General features: G+C 40.2%; 1 protein-coding gene across 1 annotated transcript in view; it reads left to right on the forward strand.

Moving 5' to 3' along the window:
- LOC101572305 (guanylate-binding protein 1) overlaps nt 1-15752 on the forward strand; it is a 21671-nt gene extending 5919 nt beyond the window's left edge. Inside the window, 8 exon segments of the mRNA XM_023724332.1 lie at nt 2637-2746; nt 2984-3180; nt 3851-4093; nt 5097-5377; nt 5970-6179; nt 6769-6871; nt 7072-7265; nt 15636-15752. Coding sequence (XP_023580100.1) covers nt 2637-2746; nt 2984-3180; nt 3851-4093; nt 5097-5377; nt 5970-6179; nt 6769-6871; nt 7072-7265; nt 15636-15752 — 1455 coding nt within the window.
- Nucleotides 15753-16194: the final 442 nt, after the last annotated feature.

Below are 16194 nucleotides of genomic sequence, written 5' to 3' on the forward strand. Positions count from 1 at the left end.
TTACCATACAACCTAGGCTGTTAAGCTTAACCTCACTATCTGTCTGAATATCAAACATCTTAGGCATAACATGGAACAGGTATTTTTCATCAAGTATGGGTATGTTGAACTTTTAAGTCCCAGGGCTGGGCTAGGACTGAGCTAAATTGTCTTTAAGACCTAAGACCTAGCTGTGCTAGTTCTCTGCCTTGCTCCAATCATCTACGCAGTGGGGCAGTGAAGGAAGCCGCCTGGCCTAGCTCCTGCAGCTCTAGGGCATCAATTACTGGTCCTGCCCAGAGCACTACAGTTCTACTCTGCAAAGGTATGTAGTAACAGCTTGGTGGGTCCATGTAACACCAGAAAATGGAAACTGAGCATCCAGAGGAAACCTTCCCCAACACTAAACCAATCATGGATTTGGTAGACATCCTGCAGATGATATGGAAGAGGAGAAAGCATTTAAAAGATCTAGCAACACCAATGAGATGGCTGAGTTACAAATTCTGCTTCAGAGCAAGAATGCTGGGGCAGTGAGTGCAAAAGGGGCAAGGATGTTAAATCTCTGTGTACAGATGCAATGTTGGTGTTTCACTCCCAGACAGCAGTGGTCTCAAGTGTACATTATCGTGCTGGTATTGAAACAATTGGAGAAATTCAGAAGAAAATCATCCCTGTATTGGATGAGAGCCTACAGTTGCCATCACCCACTGCAACCACCCAGCTCCCGCTTGAATCCAATGTTATGGAATGATTGAATTACTGAGGCATTAAGGAAGTGACTTTGACTGTGACTTCAATTAATTCATCAAAGTTTAGCAGGAGGAATTATTGTGGTCAGAGGTGCTAAAATCAAAGAAGCTCAAGAGAGAATTCTCAAGCTTTTATACGAATGCTGTTCTCATTCTACTGACAGTTGTTCTTATTGGTGGAAAGCCTGACAGAGTTGTAGAGTGAGTAAAGATCATGCTAGACCTTATACCAGAGTCTCCCATCAAAAGATGTGTACAACCTTCTGAGTCAAATATTTACACTAAAATTTCTGATTATGGTCATTTTTACCATGATATTTGAGGACTTTTGTGGACATTCTTTAGGATTTCCATTAGGGAAGTGATGGTTTTGCCATGGTCTGGCTGGGCATTCCATTCCTCCTTCTAGAAAAGATTAGGATGAAATGAGCCCTCACTGGGGACCACCACCCCCTTCTCATGGTCAGGACAGCCAGGGCGGTAGTACAACTCAGAATCTTCCTCCTCCACCACCATGACCTAAAGGTAGAGATTTAATGGCCTCTAATAGAAGAGGAAGACCTGGAGCCCACTATGATGGTGTGGTTTGTTTCAGTGCTGATGAAACTTGGGACCCTGCAATAGATGCTTGGAGCCATCAGAATGGCAGATGATGTGTGAAGCACAGGGTGGCTCTGGGTATGATTATCCTATGCAGGGGGTCATGGCTCATATGGTGATCTCGGTGGACCTATTATTACTACACAAGTAACTATTCCCAGAGTTTTGGCTGGATCTATTTTTGGCAAAGGAAGTAACAGATTGTACAAACCCATCAAAAACCACGAAATTTTACCAAAATTAAAGAGCTTTTAGAAGGACCTGAAGATCAGATCATCACCATTACAGAAACACAGGACCAGATTCAGAATGCAGACCAGACCTGCAGCTGTCTGCAGGTGTTGAATGATTCTAATACAAGATATTTTTCTTTCTTATAGTATGAAGCAGTATTCTGGAAAGTTCTTCTAAGACAGTGAAGAATTTAAAGGAGTCCGCCATCTTTTTTTAAAATCTGCTTCTGTTTTAAAAGCCAGCCTTCCTCTGCTTCATAGATGTTCTGCATTTCAGATGTAGTGAAATCTTTGATGTTCACCAGATGTAATGTTTCGGTTCCTCACAAACGGGTAGAGGAGATACAAAAACTAACGTTGAAATTTTAAATCCGCAACAGAGTGGATTTTATTGTTTGTTCATGCTGGTGGTTTTAAAAAAATCCTCCCTCGATCCGAGGTTGTGAACACCTTGCTTTGCATGATCACTATGAACATCTGTGGGGTGGGACAGGAAGGAAAGGAACAATGGTCCATGTTTCCCGGGCATCTGTTCAGAACAGTATGCAGAAGGTACTGCTCTTTTCTAAGAAGTATTTTATCATTTTTTAAATAAATTCAGGGAACCTAAAAAAAAAAAAAGACATAAGAACCTTGACTGCTTTTCAATTATCTGCTAATGTTCATAAGAGGACCTAGAGAGGGGCTGGTGAGATGGCTCAGTGGTCTAAAGCACCTACTTAGAACAAGCTCAGCAAAGCACAGGGACCGCTGTTCAATTCCCCAGCACCACATGCCAGCCAGCCCCGCCCCCTGGTGGGCTGAGCTGGTCACACACACACATACACACACACGCAAAAATAAATAAATAAGAAAATTTTTAAAATAAAGAGGACCTAGAGAAAAAATCAGTGTAAACCAAATATTAATCAAACAGAATTAAAACTTCAATCTTCTAAACATTTTTAGTTGAATTTACATTTCTGTGTAGTTACTCTCAAAACTCTAAGTGATGCTACTTTTGCCCCTGCTGATCTGCAGATTGACTCAAGAATAAAACATTCTTCAGGCCCAAATATGTTCTGCCTTCCAGGGTGACAATCAGAACGACTCCTGGATCTTCGCCCTGGCGATTCTGCTGAGCAGCACCTTAGTGTATAACAGAATGGGAGCCATCAGTCAGCAGGCCATGGACCAACTGCAGTATCCTTTGTGTGGTCCAGGAGGAGAGACCTGTGGGAGTAAGCCAGCCCCACAGAGCCTGGTGCAGCCAAACAATAAAAGAAGACAGAAGCAGTAATTCAAGTCAGGAAACACTCATGTAACCACTAAAGAAATGACATTTAGGCTAAGGACAAAGGTAAAATAAAAGTTTATGGATTTGTCAAACTAATACGGGATGAAGGGTCTTGTTTTTTCCAGTATTCCTTAGCGCCTCAGCTATGTGACTGAACTGACAGATCGAATCAGAGCAAAATCCTCACCCAACACAAGCAAAGTTCAAGACTCGGCTGACTTTGTGAGCTTCTTCCCAGACTTTGTGTGGACCCTGAGAGATTTCTGCCTGGAATTAGTAATAGATGGAGAGTCCATCTCTCCAGATGCCTACCTGGAGTATTCCCTGAAACTAAAGCAAGGTAATATGGATGGGTAATTGGTAAAAGGGAACATCAAAATACTAGAAATTTTCAATTAATACCTTTTGAATTATACCTTTTTTTTTTTTTTTTTTTTTTTTGCACTTAGGGCTTTCTATTCTATCTATTTATACCTGAAAATTAAAGCTTAATACATTAATTAATAGATTCAAATTTAAAATGTTTTCTACTTTATTCAGATGCAAGTTTCTTTCACCTTTGTTATGCTAATTTAAATTTATCTTGGTGTTTATCATTTATGATTCTGCATTTCTGTATTTGAAGAAAATAGATTAAAACAGTGTAGCAGCCCAGGTTTTGGAAAAATATGGCCCACATGCAAATGCTAGCTAATGAGGCCCTGCTGCCTGTCTTGAAATAGATGCTGTTGGAAAAATGTTGAGAGCTGGGGAGATAGCTCAGTAGAATAAGTGCCTGCCTGGCATGCTCAGGGTCCTGAGTTCAATCCCTGATACCACAAAAAAAATAATAATAATAATTTTTTTAAATGTTGAGCCCATTCATTTACATACTGCCTACCAATGCTGCCAGGCTGCAGTTGATGAGTTGAGTGTAGAGGAAAGAGGCTAAAAATATAGACTATTGGAACCTTTTTTAAAAATGCTTACAAATTCCTACAGCTGGAAAACCCCTTTTTATCTTCTTGCAGGTACTGGTGAGAAAGTTAAAAATTGTAATCTCCCCCGACTCTGCATCCGCAAGTTCTTCCCAAAGAAGAAATGCTTTGTCTTCGATAGATCCGCTCATCGAAAGAAGCTGGCCCAGCTGGAGACACTGCATGAGGATGAGCTGGACCCGGAATTCGTGGAACAAGCTGCAGAATTCTGCTCTTACATCTTCAGCTCTTCCAGGACTAAAACTCTGCCGGGAGGCATCCAGGTCAACGGACCTCGTGAGTACCTTTCCTGTTAGCTTCACTCATTCCTGGGCCTAAGGAACAAGAAAAAATAAAAATGAATCTAGTTTCAGGTTTAGGTTTGCAAATGTACTATTCTTCCAATAAAGTTTCAATGGCCTAAACTTTTCTATTTGTTAATTATATTGCTTGATGTTAAAAGAGAGGAAAAGTATAAAGGAAATAAGCTTATTGTTTTAAAATTCAATAAGTAAACCAGAGTAGCAGTTTGAAATATGGTAGCCACTAGAAAAATATGGTTATTTAATTTAAAAGTAAATTAATTTAAATGAAAAAAATTAAAGCATCTCATGGCTATATTCCAAGGACACATATCCTCTGGTGCTTAATGAATATGATGTTCTCTCTTTTTTATGTATTTAGTATAGGATCTACAGGGTCTATAGGGTCTCACTATGCAGATTGGACTCATAATGATTCTCCTGTTTTCAGCCTTCCAAACGCTGGGATTACAGGCGCATGCAACCATGCCCAGTATCAATCGCTGTCTCAGCACACCCCAGGGGCAGGGCTGGCACATATATTCTCTTGAATAAAACTGTTCATTTCAGTAAACCAAGTGGCAACAGCTTTTGATTAGGATAGCGTTTCTTGTTGTATAAATAGTGATCAAGTGCGTACTGTTACCAGAGATGAAAATACAGATATAAATGAAAGAGATAGAGTCCAGCCATAAGGGTGCACAGAGTTAAAATGGGTGGGAAGTTCTAATAAACAGTCCTATGCAGTATATATCCAGGAATCTCAGTCTTTAGTGTACATACACATCACCAGGAGGCTTCCTGAAGAGGGAGGTTAAATTCAGTAGGTCTGGGCAGAAGCAGAGGCTCTGTATTTCTAGTGACTAATCAAGCACACAGGTAAATATACCAGTGACACTGAGACAAATAGGAGGCAACTGGCAAGCTCAGAATTACACACAATAGACTGTTTTCCACTCTACCTGTAACAAGAATTACCACCTGCTCTCTACATGCAGGTCTAGGGGGCCTGATGCAGACCTACGTCACTGCCATCAGCAGTGGGGATCTGCCCTGCGTGGAGAACGCAGTCCTGGCCCTGGCCCAGATAGAGAACACAGCTGCAGTGCAGAAGGCTTTGGTGCACTATGACCAGCAGATGGGGCAGAAGGTGCAGCTGCCCACAGACACCCTGCGGGAGCTGCTGGACCTGCACAGGGCCTGTGAGAGGGAGGCCATCCAGATCTTCATGAAACATTCCTTCAAAGATGTTGGCCAACAGTTCCAAAGGAAATTGGTGGTAGGTAATTTTTATCTCAAGAGAATATATAGAAGGCAAAGTACTACAAGGAAATGAAATAAGTATTTGTTTTGAGTAAGGAAATTATTCCTAGATTTCAAAATGATATGAGCTACCAATGGATACTCATAATAGTAAGAAGAAACAATTTTATTATTATGGACTGAAAGTTTCAAAACATTTTTCTTTTATGATTGGCTACTATAACTAAATGCATATCTTTTCCAATAATATAACTAAGCAGAACTTGTAATAAATTATGTATACACTGCTATCACATTGGTTTGATATTCCAGGAAAAAAACACAAAGAAAATAGTATCCTAAGTTATCTATCGAAGGCTTATTTTGAGGTCTATTTATCCCATGCAATCATTGGTCTAATCTGAAAAATTCAAAGTTTACTTCTGAAGTACGGCATAATGCTCACAATCTCTGCTCAGAAATTAAACTTCAGTAAAGTTCAAGTTTGCAAAGAAGCTTTAGTAAAATCATGGAATCATATTCTTTTTGAGAAGTGTTCTCAGAAATTCTGACTACAAAGTATTTTCTTTCCCTGGCTATTCATTTTATTTCTTATTTTTGCATTAAAGGCCCAGCTAGAAAAGAAGCGTGATAACTTCTGTGAACAGAATAAGAAAGCATCTTCAGATCTTTGCTCAACTTTACTGCAGGAAATTTTCAGTCCCCTAGAAGAAGTGAAGCAAGGAATTTACTCGAAACCAGGGGGCTACCGGCTCCTTCTTCAGAAAGTTCAAGACCTGAAGAAAAAGTACCATGAGAAACCCAAGAAGGGGATACAGGTGAGCCACTCACCTGTGCGGTTGTGCCAGTGTCCACGTCAGTGCGACCAACCATGATAGCTCAGAGATGTGCCTGCTCTACCCTGCATTCACACTGTCAGTCAGTGACACCCATGAGAAGCCTATTGGGCTAGATCTGCCCTCAGTGCTCCTCAGAGAGAGCACACCCAGCTAACGATGGAGTTGTCCTTTTCTGGCTGTTACCCTTGGCACCCACGTTTCTGTCACTTTGCTATTCCTTCCACCTTTTTCTCTAATTTGTTGTCTCCATGAATGCTTCATACTTTAGCATGCTCAGCCTGTAGAGACACAGCATCATTAGCTTGGAACTTAGCGTCTTCAGTCTAAAATGACACAAGTCTCTCCCTACAAGCTTCCTATACAGGATATTGATTCTCGGGGTGCAAGGTGGGAATCTTACTGGCCTGCCTGGAGCCCAAGGCCATTTTTGTTAACAGAGAATCTTGGCCACCAGAATCTCCAGGACTAGAAGAAATGGTTCCTAGAGTAAAAATTGGGGGGTGAAAGACAAAAATGAGCACTGACAGTCACCTCCTGTATGTTAACCCTGTATTCTTTGGTTTGGAAGGCTGAAGAGGTTCTGCAGAAATACCTGCAGTCCAAGGAGGACATGATTAATGCCATTCTACAGGCCGACCAGACCCTCACGGAGAGAGAAAAGGAGATTGAAGGTGAGGAGTGAGTCAAGAGGCTACTTGACTTCGGAAGCTTTTACAAGTTTAATTTAAGTAAATTGGGTATTCTTAACTGGACCCAGAAGAGCAAATGTGTGTCTTCCTTTCCAGTGCAGTCAGCAGCAACAATAAGTAAACCTACAAAGAAGGAGCAGGCGAGGCCACATAGTAACCCACAGATCTCTCATTCCTTTCAGTGCAACGGGCGAAATCTGAATGTGCAGAGGCTGCCACGAAAATGCTGGAGGAAATGCAAAGACAGACTCAGGAGATGCTGGAGCAGAGAGAGTAGAGTTATGAGGAGCACATCAGACAGCTGACCACGAAGATGGAGCAGGACAGGGAGCAGATGATCAGGGAGCACCAGGAGACTCTGGCTCTCAAACTCCAGGTACTCAGCTGCACCACCTGGAACCTTCTATTTTTCATTTTCTCTCCATTCTCCCTGATCACAAACATGGGCAAGGAGACCATGAATCCCCGCAAAGGACCTAGTGCATGTTGACTCCTGTGCACCTGCCCGACTGTATGCTGTCCCTGTCCAATCGTTGTCTTCCCTTGCAGTGCCGTCCCATCAGTGAGCATGTCCTTCCTTCATGGCAGCTTTGTCTCCTAGGCATCATGAAAATGTTTTATCTGCTGTATCTCTTGCATAGGAATATGGAAAAGGACTTCTTCCCTCTTACAAGAAACATGGTTCAGAAAAGCTTTCTTTACATCACCCGGTTGGCAAAGTATCTATCTTTATAACATGATTTCTTTCAGTCCAATCTGTTATGACTTTAATTTTACAAGGATCTTTGTGAGCAAAGTCTCTGTAACCTTCACACCACTCCTGCCTGTTTTCTCTGCTTGTTCCCATTTTCTGTTCCCTTGAGAATTCTGTGCAGAAATCCTCTGGGACTCTGACTGGCTTGCCTGTCACCTGTCACTCCTGTGCAAGGCTCTGGGGGCTCAGCTCAAACATCCTAAACTGAGATAAGACACTTTGTCTGAATTTGAGACTATTTTATTTCTGTTTTACATATACACATTACTTGGGACCCAGCCAGAGTTTTGAGTCTATCCCCAGCTATCTGGGTTCATTTTTCCATTTGCCATTGAGAGCATAAGAACACCAGTAAAACTGGAAATGGGTGTTTATTCACAAGTTGGCTAAGTGGGAAGGACAGCTAGCCTGCATTCATCCAACATACAGAAGTGTTTTAATTTATAACAGGGATAAAACAAAAGGCAAAATGAAGTCAGATTCAGCTACTTAACGGGCTGCCAATGGGCCTAGAAAAATGGTGGAAATCAGGTTTTGCTGAAGCCTTCTTGGTGCCAGAACTGGAAAAGAGGGAGCTAGAGAAATAACTTAGTTTGGGGATTTTAATTTTGAGGCTCCATTTCAAGATCCTTTTTCAACTTCCCCATGGTCTGCTCTTTCCCTCTGTCTTAAGGGACTTGGGTGCCCTGCCATCTGGGTGGTCGTATCCACCCAGAAATCAGCTGAAGCATAAGTAGAAGGAGCTCAGTGCTCGATCCTGACAAAAGTACCATTAATGACTGCAGAGCCCAACACAATAGCAAGACGGAGTTAGAAAATAAGCAATTCTGGGGCCAGGGAGATGGCTCAGTGGAATAAGCGCTTCCCTGGCAAGCGCAAGGACCTGAGTTCAATCCCCTGTTATGCAAAAAAAAAAAAAAAAAAAAGAAAAGAAAAGAAAAGAAGCAATTCCTCCACTACTGGAAATATTTTTGCTTTTTAAAATAATTTTCTTTTATTTTGAAGAGTAAAACCAAGAGCAAGAAAAACAAAAGCAACAACAGAAACAGGATAACATGTAACAATACATATGTTACAGATCTTCAGAACAAAGATAGCTGATTATGTTGAATCTGTTGCTCAAAAGAAGAAATATAAACTGAAAGGTATAACAGACACAGATAAATGGAAAGAAATAGAACTTAAGAATTAAACAACAAAGATAGAGAAAGGAGAAAAGTTAGGAAACAAGGTAGGGGCAAAACCATACATGTACATATACCAATTAGATAAAGAAATGGTCCTAAGAATTTCCATTGGGTTTTTGAAAATATCCGTTAATGGGTATAATTCTCACCCTGACTAATTCTCTGTGTTGATATTTATGAACTAAGCAACTACATTGTAGACAGCAATACTACAAATGTTTTCTTTTTTTTCAGAACTGGGGATTGAACTCAGGCCCTTAGACTTGCCAGGCAAGTGCTTATTCTACTGAGCTGTCTTCCCGGCCCTAGCAATGTGTAATACTAAAACAATGCTTGAAATATGTTCCATCTTGTTTTTCTAAATGTGTACCATTTCTAATGTCATATCAATTATTGCTATACTCTCTTTAAAATATTTTTGCTTTTAAACAATCATGAGGGAAGGGCCAGCCAGATAGTTCACTGGACTAAAGCACCTGCTGAGGCAGATATAGGGACCAGGGCTTGATCCCCAGTGTGCCATGCCAGCCCCACCTCCAGGGCATACTGAGAATGCCAGTGAGACTGGGCATGGTGGAGCATACCTATAATCCCAGCGCTTGGGAGGCTGAAAACAGGAGGATCACTACGAGTCCAATCTGTTTAGTGAGATCAGACTCAGTGACCATAGTGCTCTGTAGATCCTGTACTAAATACATTTTTTTAAAAAAATCATGAGGAAAACCCTTTTTCTTATCTGTGGCTACTCACTACAACTTTAGGAAACACAGTGACTCCTTACTGAACTTCTCAGTTCAATTGTCACTAAATGCACCCTTTGTTTTTCTGTATTTTTTGTTTGTTTGTTTGTTTTGGGTTTTTTTGTTTTGTTTTGTTTTTGCAGTACTAGGGATTGAACTCAAGACCTTGCATTTGTCAAGCAGACATTTATGCTGCTGAGCTGTATCCCCAGCCCGTTTGTTTGTTTTTCAAGATAGGGTCTCTCTACATAGGTCAGACTGGCCTCAAACTCTTGGCAGTCCTCCTGCCTCAGCCTCTCAAGTGCCAGGATTACAGGTGCGCACCACCTTGCCAGGCTTTTCTGCTCTGAACATGGTACTGACTAACTGCAAGTACTTGGATCCCTTGCTCTCAAGATAGAATTTTTTCCTTTCTTTTTTCTGTCCTGCTGACCAGTCTAGTCCCATGCTGGAAGGTAAATGACAGATGACTGAAAAAATGTTTAAGCCTTTTGAAAATCCATGTGTAGTTGAGCATGACTATAATCCCAGCACTCTGAGCACTCCCAAGGGTTGGAAATTTAAGCCTAGTTTGGGCAATGTGGTGACATAGTGACTTAGTGAGATCCTGTCTCAAGACAGAATTTTTAAAACAGTCAGAGATATAGTACAAGGAGAAGGCCCAGCATTCAATCCTTAGTAATGAGGTGGGGGAGGTAGGGAATAGCTAAATTTGATTAAACAATTGGTTTTCAAAACTTTAGATTTTTTACTTAGAGTGCATAGTTAAGTTTATGAGGCTGTAAGGAGAAAAGCTCATAAAATATAGGATTTGACAGACAACAGTTTCAAAATTTACAAAGAAAATGTAACAGGAAAGCTTGTATGTTAGACTTGAGTTAAGAAATGTAACCTTTCTTAGTTCTAAAAATTTGTCCCCAGAATATCAAAACGAACAATTTTGTCCATGACAAAGTTTAATTCTGAAAGAAAATGTATGTAGGAGAATTCTTAGAGGATTTTTTTTTAACAAGTCACAGTGAATCAGCATTTGGGCAAAAAACACATCCTTTTGCATGTTTTTATTTGGTTCCATGTTTGCTTTGGTGGAGTTGGGATTTTTTTTTATTAAGAGTTTTCTTTTAATATGCCATGAGATATCTTGATTGTATATTTTCAAAATTACTTCCCAGCCACATCTCCCACCCTTCCAAAAGAACCACCAGTCTTTCAATGCAGTAAAAGATGCTGGCTCATAGTTCTATTCACCCCTTTTTTGAAAACAATATAATACTAATAACTTAAATGGTAATACATTCTTATCTAATAAAGGAAAAACATTTACAAGTATCAGAGATTCAGATTTGAAACATCTACATTAATTTTGAATTGAATCAGTATTCTGAGGGTTTTTTTTTTTTTTGGTTTGGTTTGTTGGTTTGTTTTGTCTTATTATTATTATTTTTTTTGAATGGCAGCAGTTCTGACTAACTTGCTGATAAACACATTTCTGCTAAGGACAGAGGAAGAAGGAGAGAGGAGAGGAGTGCCGCATCGCTGTATTGGCCCCAAAGTGCTAACTTCACAATGGATTACATCAAAGCAAACGTGCAATGGTCGTTTTAGATCTTTTACTGCAATATAGCAAGGAAGTAAGCAGTAATTAGACACCTATTAATTTTTCCCCAAAACAAAAAATGCAAACAAGAAAATAACCACCTATTCTTGTACAGCTTCTCAGATCATGTTAGAAGGGTCTCACACATTCAACAATCAAGAAATTTTAAAATAGCAATAATAACTTTTGATTTAATAAAAAGTTTCCTTTCTTCTCACCCACACCCCCAGTATTTAACATGAAAGATCAGGCCCTCTTACACATTACTGTTATGCTTTTGTGAAGCAGCAACAATGACCACTGATAATTTGGTATTTCTGCTTACAATTGCTCCAAAACTCTTCAATTTCAAAAAGCCATTATCCAGTGTTGCCATATATACTGTAGATTCTAGGTAGCAAGGACTTGGTCTGAAGCCAATGTTAGGTCAAAGAAATCTAAAGCAGGGCATTACACTAAATTTCTGAATCTAGTACACTAAGAGTGAAATCTAGAAAAAGTCATCTACTGTTTTATAGAAGAAATAAAGACCTGCAAAAGCTGATTTTTGGTTGTATATTTTACACACTGTGTGAATTTGCAGTATCAGCTAATTGAAGCAGACATGTACTGTAATTTATCCCTGCCCTGTATCCTAGAACCCACCCACCCCACCCCTACAATCTACTATCATATACCAAGTACTGTGGATATGAACCCAAGTCATCCCAGACAATCCAGTGAACAAAATTAGTGTGATGCGCTGATGTGAAGTGTGATATACAAAAAAGTCCCTTTGAATCTTCATCAAAGTTTCGCTGTAGAAGAAAATTGGCAGCCAAAATCTCACTCTTCTCACAAACAAGGAGTTGGGATTTTTTTAAATTATTTATTTATTTATGTAGTATGGGATCTCGCTATGCAGATCAGACTTGCAGTGATGCTCCTGCCTCAGCCTCCCCAGCGCTGGGATTACAGGCGTGCACCACCACACCAGTTTCGGAGCCTGCATAGAACAGTACTGGGGATCGAACTGGGTCCTTGGGCTTACCAGGCAGGCACTTAGACCGCCAAGCTATTTCCCGAGCCCCAAGCTGGGTGTTTGTTTGTTTGCCATTTTGTTGTTTGTATTTTGTTTGCTAACACATTGTGAAGAGCAAGTAGGGCTTCATGTGTCTTAGTTAATTTCTTGTTGCTGGGTTACCCTACCCCCACAGGTAAATGAGGAAAGGTTTATTTCAGTTTCCTAGTTTGTAGAGGTTTCAGACTGTTGTCAGCTGGTTCCAAGACAAGGTGATGTGTCTAAGGGGCAGCACAGGAGAAACAGCGCATGGCAGCTCAAGAGGAAGCAGCAAGCAGCAGCCTCCTTCACCCTTGTTTATTCCCCTCACACTCCAAGGTTTGCTTGGTGCTCTTCACACCCAGGTTGGCCTTCCTACTATCCACCTCCAGGACTATCCTAATCAGTGCGCTAATCCAGTTATCACAGCCCGAGTCCAGGGTCATTCCCCAAGATCCCAGCACCTCCCAAATGCCACACCTATGAGCACATGTGGCTTTGGGGGACATCCAGATATGAGCCGTAAGAGCATGTTAAGGATTATCTAAAGAGTTCCAAGTATTTCTAAAATTTAATCCCTAGGATTTTTAATCATGCATGACACCAAGAATCACAGATTAATAATTAAGCTGTATTTTCCTTCACTCTGTTTATTAGTGATTTTACCTTTAGAATTCCTTAGGCATTTGCCATAGAGCTCCAAATCTTTAGAATAGAGATTATGAGAGTTAATGTCTATTTATCACTTAAGGGAACACAGATCTTAATCAGGTTGACTGATCAGACTTTCAAGTCTGCACTGCTTAGTACACGATGGAAAGAGTCAGTGGCACCTGCCAGACAGGCTAAAGAACATCTCCTGGGCCGGGAAGATAGCTTGGTGGTCTAAGTGCCTGCCTTGCAAGCACAAGTACCCAGGTTCGATCACCAATATGGCATGTGGTGCCAGCCCTGAAACCATATGTGCCAAGCTGGCCATGGAAACTGCATGATATGGCACACACCTGTAATCCCAGCCCTGAGGAGAATGAGACAGGAAGATCACTATGAGTCCGAGTTGTACAGAGAACCTGTACCAAATAAATAAATTTTTAAAAGATTAAAAAATAGTAATAATATAAAGAACATCTCCCAAGCATAATTTCAAAGACACTCAACTGAGTCCCAGTTTGCAGTGTGATTACAGTTTGAAATAGAACAAGGGGTAAAGCTTTACTTTAGTAGATCTCTCAACAAAGTTCAGGCAGTGCTTTTAAAAGTACTTTTGTGTCATAAAGAAAAATTTAATAAACTAAAATTCATCTCTAGAGACAATTTTTTTCTTCATAAGATATCAGTAAGATGATAAAAAAAAAAGATGTACCATAGGCTGAAAAGAAAATATTTTCAGATCACAGATTTAACAAAGGACTTACAACCAGAAAATGTAAAGGCTCTGCAGATTCCACACTAAGAAAGTAGAATCCCAATTGAGAAATGAAATAAAGGACTGAGAAGACATTTCACCAAAGGAAATACATGGCTATCAAATAAAGTCATGGAAATATGAACTATGTCACTGGCCATTAGTAAAATGCGCAAATAATATACCGCTGAGTACAACCACCTGCTTGCGAGAATGGGGATGGACTTGTTAAAATTATTTCCTGTACAGCTACAGGATCTCCACCCTCAACCTGGAGTCTTTGTTCCAGTGCCAACTGCTTAGGGACATCTCCAGGGACCCCTTTAATAATGTTGTTATGCCTTTCCAATGAATATCTTCAATCCTTGGCCCTTTACCTGCCTCTGCCACCTTAGCATATGACTCTTTGAGTCCCTATTTACTTAATTCGTACTTGTAGAGTCAGTGTCCACTTGCTGGGGAGCAAACTGCATGAGGATGGGCATGCCATCTATTTGGCTATTGTGACTACAACACAGTAAGCACTCAGTACATCTTTGTCTGGTATTCCATCCCTCATCTGTGAATCTTTTCCCCGTGGGTCAGTGTAAATGATCCATCATTGTTTGGTAATCTCTTACCTGACTTACTTCATCTCTTCTCGTACCTTGTCTAGCATGGTCATCTTTACCAAGGCAACTTTTATTCTTTACTTATCCTGCACTTTAGATCTTAAATAATTCCTGAAAATAGTCTTTCTTGTAGTCCACCCAGGTTGCCTTGCTTGATAGCTCAGTTGTTTAAAATGCCACTTGGGCAAATGCATTCAGGCGCAGGGGACCGCAGTTCAATCCCCAGCCCCACAAGCTGCACCACACCTGCCCTCAAGGTAGCCAGAACTAGCAAAATTAATCAATCAATCAATCAATCAATCCTTCTATGGTACACCTTGATGCTGCTTACCCTGAGATTCCTTTCTAGTTTTCTTTTGCTTTTATCCACATGTCTCTTCTGAATCAGGGCTTTGACAACTTTATGCAGAATATACGGGTGTCCTGAGAAGCTCCGGCTTCCTAGCTGTGTAAAATTGCATTTGGGTACAATCTCCTTGACTGTATCCAGTAGTTAGGTTATTTACTTGGGGTCTGGATTTTTCTAATGTAGGTGCTTACAGTTATGAACTTCTTTCTTACATCTGCTTTTATTGTAGCTCACAGATTCTGTTATGTTAGATTTACATTATCATTTGAATAAGACTTTTAAATTTTCTTCCCTGATATTTTCTGTGGTCCAATGATTATTCAAATGTACATTATTCAGTCTTCATGTGTTTGGATAGTCTCTGTGGTTTCTTTTGCTGTTTTCTAGTTTCATTCCATTGTTATCTGATAAGATGCAAAAGATTATTACAATAATCTTTTTTTGTGTTGAGACATGCTTTCAGGCCTAAATTATGGTTTATACTGGAAAAGTTCTATGGACTTCTGAGAAGAATGTGGACTCTGCTATCATTGGATGAGACACTCTATAGCTATCAGTAAATCCATTTGTTCTGTAATGTAGATAGATTCTGATCGTTCCTTATTAATTTTTTGTTTGGTTTACTTCTCTACTTGTGAAGGTGGGATATTGATATCCCCCACAATATTTGTATGGGTATCCTTCTGCCCCATCCTGTCATGGAGTTTTTGCTTTGCTGAATTAGATGCACCAATATTCAGTGTATGCATATTTACAATTCTTATATCTTCCTGGTGAATTGTTCCATTTACCAATGTCTAGAGACCTTTGTCTCTTCTGATTAGCTTTTTTTTAATTTATTTATTTATTTGTGTGTGTGTGTGTGTGTGTGTGTGTGTGTGTGTGTGGCCAGCTCAGCCCACCAGGGGGCGGGGCTGGCTGGCATGTGGTGCTGGGGGATTGAACCACGATCCCTTTGCTTTGCTGAGCTTGTTCTAAGTAGATGCTTTAGACCACTGAGCCATCTCACCAGCCCCTGATTAGCTTTTGTCAGAAGTTATTCATATTCCATCTGTCTTTTTTAGCAACAAGTCAATCTACCAAGAGAAAGTTTCCAAAATGAGAGCAGACAACTTTGGATGGAGATAAACCAACTCAAGGACAACATGAAAACCACCGGTGCTGTATGTATCATACTGTAAAAACCTAAAGAAGCAAGCTTTCTTGTCACCCTTATCTATCCAAGGCATAGGTAAAGCAATTTTAGATCTTGGAACAAGGATCACTTTGGTTAATGCTACATAAGGCTTGTAACTACCAAGACTGGCAAAGAGATGGAATACAATACTTGAAGTCAACTTCGTCTTCCTTAAATCTATTCCATTTTCTTCATAATATAGAAAAAAGTCCTTTCTTTCAAGTAACTTTCATGTTACTTGAAAATGGAACAGATTCATCAGAGGCTGGTGATCCATACTTGGATGATATTGATGATGAGATGGACCCAGAGATATAAGACGTTTATGAAAAGTTTTGTTTGGAATTGAAGCATAAGCAAAAACAGTAAAGTTAAATGTTGCCATATCAGTTTTATAAAAGTTTAGGTATGACTTAGCAGAACACAAGAAAGCAGGAATGTGTGTC

The sequence above is a fragment of the Octodon degus genome, unplaced genomic scaffold (genome assembly GCF_000260255.1).
Source record: "Octodon degus isolate 3935 unplaced genomic scaffold, OctDeg1.0 scaffold00109, whole genome shotgun sequence".
Taxonomy (NCBI): domain Eukaryota; kingdom Metazoa; phylum Chordata; class Mammalia; order Rodentia; family Octodontidae; genus Octodon; species Octodon degus.